Source organism: Tuber melanosporum, assembly GCF_000151645.1.
Source record: "Tuber melanosporum whole genome shotgun sequence assembly, scaffold_238, strain Mel28".
NCBI classification, from domain to species: Eukaryota; Fungi; Ascomycota; class Pezizomycetes; order Pezizales; family Tuberaceae; genus Tuber; species Tuber melanosporum.
In genome coordinates this window covers 48,088-53,652 of record NW_003298906.1, presented here as the reverse complement: position 1 = coordinate 53,652, position 5,565 = coordinate 48,088, and the positions used below count along the sequence as shown (strand labels likewise).

The 5,565-nt window shown below is 50.2% G+C and overlaps 2 protein-coding genes; one reads left to right on the top strand and one right to left on the bottom strand.

Annotated features, from left to right (window-relative positions):
• Positions 1 to 450: 450 nt before the first annotated feature.
• Positions 451 to 1,299, top strand: GSTUM_00000980001 (uncharacterized protein; the record flags this gene model as incomplete). XM_002838210.2 has 1 exon in its annotated part: positions 451 to 1,299. One exon carries the CDS (start codon positions 451 to 453, stop codon positions 1,105 to 1,107), a length of 657 nt encoding a protein of 218 aa, XP_002838256.1. The 3' UTR covers positions 1,108 to 1,299.
• A 48-nt stretch (positions 1,300 to 1,347) lies between these two features.
• GSTUM_00000979001 (uncharacterized protein) lies at positions 1,348 to 2,583 on the bottom strand (the record flags this gene model as incomplete). The annotated part of the gene is made up of 1 exon (XM_002838209.1): positions 1,348 to 2,583. One exon carries the CDS (start codon positions 2,581 to 2,583, stop codon positions 1,348 to 1,350), a length of 1,236 nt encoding a protein of 411 aa, XP_002838255.1.
• Between the last annotated feature and the right edge of the window lie 2,982 nt (positions 2,584 to 5,565).

Genomic DNA, 5,565 nt, shown 5'->3' with positions numbered 1-5,565 from the left:
GCTATCAAGGAGGAATGGGAAAAGATTTCAGAGGTAGAGCTTTTGACTTTTATTAATTCCATTCCCGAACAAATAGAAGCCATTATTGTAGCCTCTGGGGATCATACTCACTGGTAAATTTCTTGTATTTCTATTTTTTGTATATATTTTTTAATAAATTCTAATTTTTAATATACATTTTCTTTAATACTTCCATATTTTGAGTGAAGAGAAGTCTTTTATCTACTTGTACTCCAACATCCCTTTTCGGGACTTTGATGCTAACTAATTTTGCTATTTGCATGAGTGATCTAGTGTTCTTGGCTAGGATACCCCCTGTGTTCGCTCCGCACATCCTAGGGACTTGTACTTGTACTTGTACCGCCACACACACCGCCACGTTTGCCATACTTCTCCCGACCCACTTCATGCAGTACAGCACACAAGCTCCCCACCACCAGCAGACCAAAAATGGCCACCACCCAAACAATCCCCCAAACAACAACCCCATTCCTCGCCTCCGACCACCAAGACTCCAAAAAGCACCTCCTCCTCGCAACAACCGGCTCCGTAGCGACAATAAAACTCCCGCAACTGCTATCAGCCCTCTCAAAAACCTTCTCCCCCGAGACGCTAACAATCCACCTCATCCTCTCCCCCTCAAGCAAGAACTTCCTCTCGCCCGCCGACCTCTGCGAGATCGGTGCGAATCCGCTCGTCTCGCGGCTCTGGAGCGATGCCGACGAATGGGCCTTCCCCTCGGGCGTGTACACCCGCGAGTGTCCGGTGCTGCACATCGAGCTGCGGAAGTGGGCGGATTTGCTCGTTGTGGCCCCGCTCAGCGCGAATACGCTCAGTTCTGTTACCGTCGGGCGGTGCGATGGGTTGTTGTTGAGCGTTTTGCGCGCTTGGGATTGGGCGCGGGCGGGGATTGTGGTTGCGCCGGCGATGAATACGCTTATGTGGACACATCCGGTCACGAGTGGGCAGGTGGAGACGCTGAAGGCATGGGGAGTGGAAGTCTTGATGCCGGTGAGCAAGGTGCTGGCATGTGGGGATGAGGGGGTTGGGGGGATGGTTGGCGTTGAGGTGGTTGTTGAGACGATCGGGGGGAGGTTAAGGATTTAGTCGGCGGAGGGAGAGGGGGGGAAAGGGGATGAGGGGGTGAGGTTGAAGGATAGGTTGTGTCTCGGGTGGATCTTGTGTGGTTTAATTGAGATTTGTGATGTTTGTTCTTGTTTTAGGGGCGGGTTTTTGGTGTTTGGTATCTTTGGCGTACTAGTAGATAATTAGGATGCTTCCGGGCGCTTTTAATTGTGACGAGGCGTTGGGCATACGCGTATACGAAATATCTACTTAACCAACAGTCTACCCATCCTTGTTTTGAACCCTTTGAAACGCCCTGTGCCGACTGCCTCCAAGGCCCCATAACCCCTCCCCTCCATATAGCCCGCTTCTCACAGCCATATACTCTCCAAAAAGCCCTCCCCCGACAGCAAAAAATCCCACAGCCCATGCACACCACTCGAAGTAATACCAGCACTCTTTGACATCCTTAAGATTCACCTTCCGAATCATATAAGCCAAACTCCCCGCCGCCCCACCACAAGAAACCAAGTAAAACACTGGCCCACAACCAGCCACTGCCCCCGCACTTGCCAGTAAACCAACCTGCGCAGCCCCAAGCGCAGACATAAGATACTTCGTATACGCCTCATGCTTGACAACAATCGACTTTACCCCCGCCTTAACATCATCCCTAACATCTTGATGTGCATAGACAATATCATACACCACCGTCCAGGCAACATTACTCCCATACAAACACGCAGCGGTGGCCATAACCGGCCCATCCAGTCCTAGCCCCAGGGCCGGGAAACCCAGCAACGCACCCCAGGAAAATGCCAACCCAAGCACAAACTGCGGGTAATGCGTGGCCCGCTTCATGAGCGGGTACACGGTCACCACCGCCAGCGACGGAATCCCCCAGATTATCGTCTGGGCCGGGAACTGCACGAGCACGGCCAATCCCGCGAGTAGCTGTACGCATGTGAATGCCAGAGCATTGAACGGCGTTATTGCGCCGCGGGCGATCGGTCGGAACTTGGTCCTCGAGACGTGCAGGTCTATGTTGCGGTCCAAGAGGTCGTTAATTGTGCAGCCGGCTCCACGCATGATCAGCGCGCCAGTGGCGAAGAGGAAGGTCGTACCGAGAACTGTTGGAAGGGGAGTTACTGGATCCGTGAGGGTTCCAGCGAGGAGTGTTGACCAGAGGCATGGGAGGAAGAGGTAGATTGTCCCTGTTGGCTTGTCGAGGCGGATAAGCTCTGCATAAGGGATTGTTTTCCGGGGGAAGTGGGAGAGTAGGCCCGACTTTGGGGGTTCATAAATTTCAGGTGGGATTTGAGAGGTTGGTGGGGTGGTAGTGGCGGTAGTGGTGTTGATTCGAGATATGACATTTGGGAGAGGTTTGTGGCGGAGTATTGAGGAAGGACGGGTGACCGTTGTCAGATTCCGTGGGGATAATCGGGACGGCGTTCGATTTATTTGGTATATTGCTTGGCTCAGGGAGCGCATGCCCAGTCGTGGGAATCTGACAGCCATTATATGGCTGTGGACGAAGGGCGGTGAGGAAATCTAGATCAGGGGGAGAAGGAGGTTAGTAGTTGCCAAGGACCCGATTTGCCGGTACGAGTACTGTACTGTACAGTACAGTACAGTACTCGTATGTTAGGCCCCGGCATCCCTTTGGAGGAGAGCTACGGTACCGTAGGAGATTACTCAGGGGGCGTTTGGAACGGCAACGTTTTTAAGTTATCATATTATGCATAATGCCCTACAAAATTTAGTTTGTAAGGTTTGTGGTGTTTTGGCAGTATGATACGTGGAAGAACTAGGAAACCTTATAAAATGCAGTTTGGAAAAGCACAGCAATGCAAGGTTCAAGAAAATATTGGAGTGTATTTACTATCATAATTATAATAACAATGTCATAATAATATGTTTTCGTCTCCCTTTCAGGGTGTAAGCCCAAAAAACCACTTTTTATTTATTTTACAAAAGTTCTGTAAGGTCTTTGGCAACAAATATCATGCCTCACAAGCCGTAGTTTGGCATAGTGTACCTTGTGATACAAACGTTGGCGTGCCAAACACCCCATTCTTACTCCCTCACCTCCCTGAAATGCTTTCCACTTCAGGGGTGAAAGAGTGCTCGGTACGGGATAATCCGACGTTTACCATGTTTGAAGTGGATGAAGCGTGGTTAGGAGCAGGGAGGCATGAACCCTGGCAACAACGGGACTAACGGTCCTGGCCAGGGCGTGGATAGTGTATTCAGCCTGACCATCCCTGGTGCAACGGTGGTTTTTTCGTCGTTGTTCTGGACCGGCATTCTGAGGCTTATCGTAATCTGGCCCGGTCTTCAAGTGCCCATAAAGTGCGGTTAGCAGCGATGGATGGGGCGTCTCGAACGGGGGCGTGAGGTTCTTCTGTCCGGCGGCACTCCTGCGCCTTAGATGGCTCAAGACCGCCCTAGAGTAGGCTAGCATATGGTCCTCCTGTGTGAATAAAGAAAGCAGAGCCCTGTATACTCGAGTATTACATATTTGTTTGATGCTCATCCTTCCTTCTCACAAGAACTATTTAGAGGTGAAAATTTCCCTGAGCATCCCACTCCCTCATGGACAGCACATTGATACTGGTGGAGAGATTCCTGTGGATGAAAGCGACGCCATGATATTCACCGAGTATTTTCCAATATACGGCATCGCACCATTATCTACGATACCGGCGACGGTAAGGACTGCTATATGTTCGATGATGTATTCCAAGCTGCTAACACATATCTGATCAGGTGGCCTACGACGCCAATGATCCTATGGCGATGAACCTGGTTCCTTCGTCTGGGAAATATGGTATGATACTTTTCAGCGGATACTGAACCTAAGTGTTGAGGATTGCCCTACTGTACGGGTACAGTGCTCGTACATGTTGCACGGCGAGCGCAGCGTTATCGGAAACTTGGACATACCACTTTTACTCCTTTCTCGTCATGTGCAACTTTAAGGCGGACCGACGACATGGGATATCCCCGCTGGGATAGTGCCGGTATCTTACCATGTGCTCTGCTGGTACAACTTATCTGAAATCTATTCGTACTAGTACCCCAAGCCTCAGAGTTTGTGTTTACCGGTATCTTTGCACTGGGGTACGATCTGATCACCTCATAATCCACCTAACCAGATCTACTCATGCCCTGCCTTACACCTACCCCCCCCGGGCCAGTGAGGTACTCCAAGAAAGCTGGGCGGAAGGAGAAACAAGGAAAAAGTGAGCAAGTGAGGAATCAGCAGATATCTCTCCCACCTGTTCGAAAACATCATACAAGGCTTCCTGCCGGATATCCACATTGCTAGGAGCTGAGTGTTATCGCGCCGAAGGCTGGCATGAAAGGGACAAACCATTCCAGTTCCCTCGGGGTCCTGGGGGGGGGGCTATACAAAGTGCTATGCCGGGCGAGATGCCGGGCGAGATGTTTTCGTATGACAGGGATTATTTCACAGGTCAACCTAAGTTAACTATTCACCACTTGAGTACCGGTACTTGAGCGCAGTACTACTAGCAGCCGCATCTGAATTTGGCAATTCCGAAAGACCCTTTACGGGTCTGCGCAGTCCAATCCCACATCCTACACGAAAGCACCACACGATACTCTCTCGAATTTCCGGATTTCACCGTTCTGCTCTCTGAGACAACCATTGATTCATGGCTAGTGTTCGGTCTTGGGTAGCGTGGTGGGGTAATCTGTTCCTAGAGGCTCATAGATAATCACTCGTGGGACATTCACCCCGGCCGGCCACACCGAACCGACCACTTTGCTATCAATATCTAGCTAGGAAAAGATGAACGAAAGCTGTGTTCGCCTTGTTCCCCTACGTCAGAGCCTCGATTGCGGGGTATCGTCTGCCAGGTGTGCTTCATCTCGCTGTCAGCCTTCTCCGGGCTCAGACAGTAATATCGCAAGCGAGTGTTCCCATATGCCTTTTTAGGTACGGTATCAGCAGGAGATGTTTCCATGTGTGCGTTTAGATTTCATGGCTATAGCGTCCTCAGGCTCCGCATTTTCCGAAACTTCCGGGATCTGCCGATACCATTCAATTAGAAGCACCCTTACTCGTACATTTTGGTGGGTGGGGCCAGCGGATGAGGCTGGCAAAATTATCAAGAGATGAAGCATTCGAAAGGAATGGTCAATTGAAATTGGATTGCAGGTATATCGGAGTCGCCCCTAGCAGATCACCCTTTCAAACGAAATTCGAAATATTCTCGGTATGAAGGTACCCAGTACGCTATATTAAAATCGTAGCAACAAAGAGTATCAGAAGCAATATCGTATGAGCCCTTTGGGGGGTGGAATCCAGTCAATTTTTCCATTGATACTCAAATTATCGATTTATCGAACGGCCCACCACCTTACAATTGTGCGCTGCGCAAGGCCCCCGGATCACTCGATCTGGACTTTGTATGATAGGTATGTAGGGATAATGGGGTTACTAAAAATTGTGGATCAGGTTGTTCCCAGGTA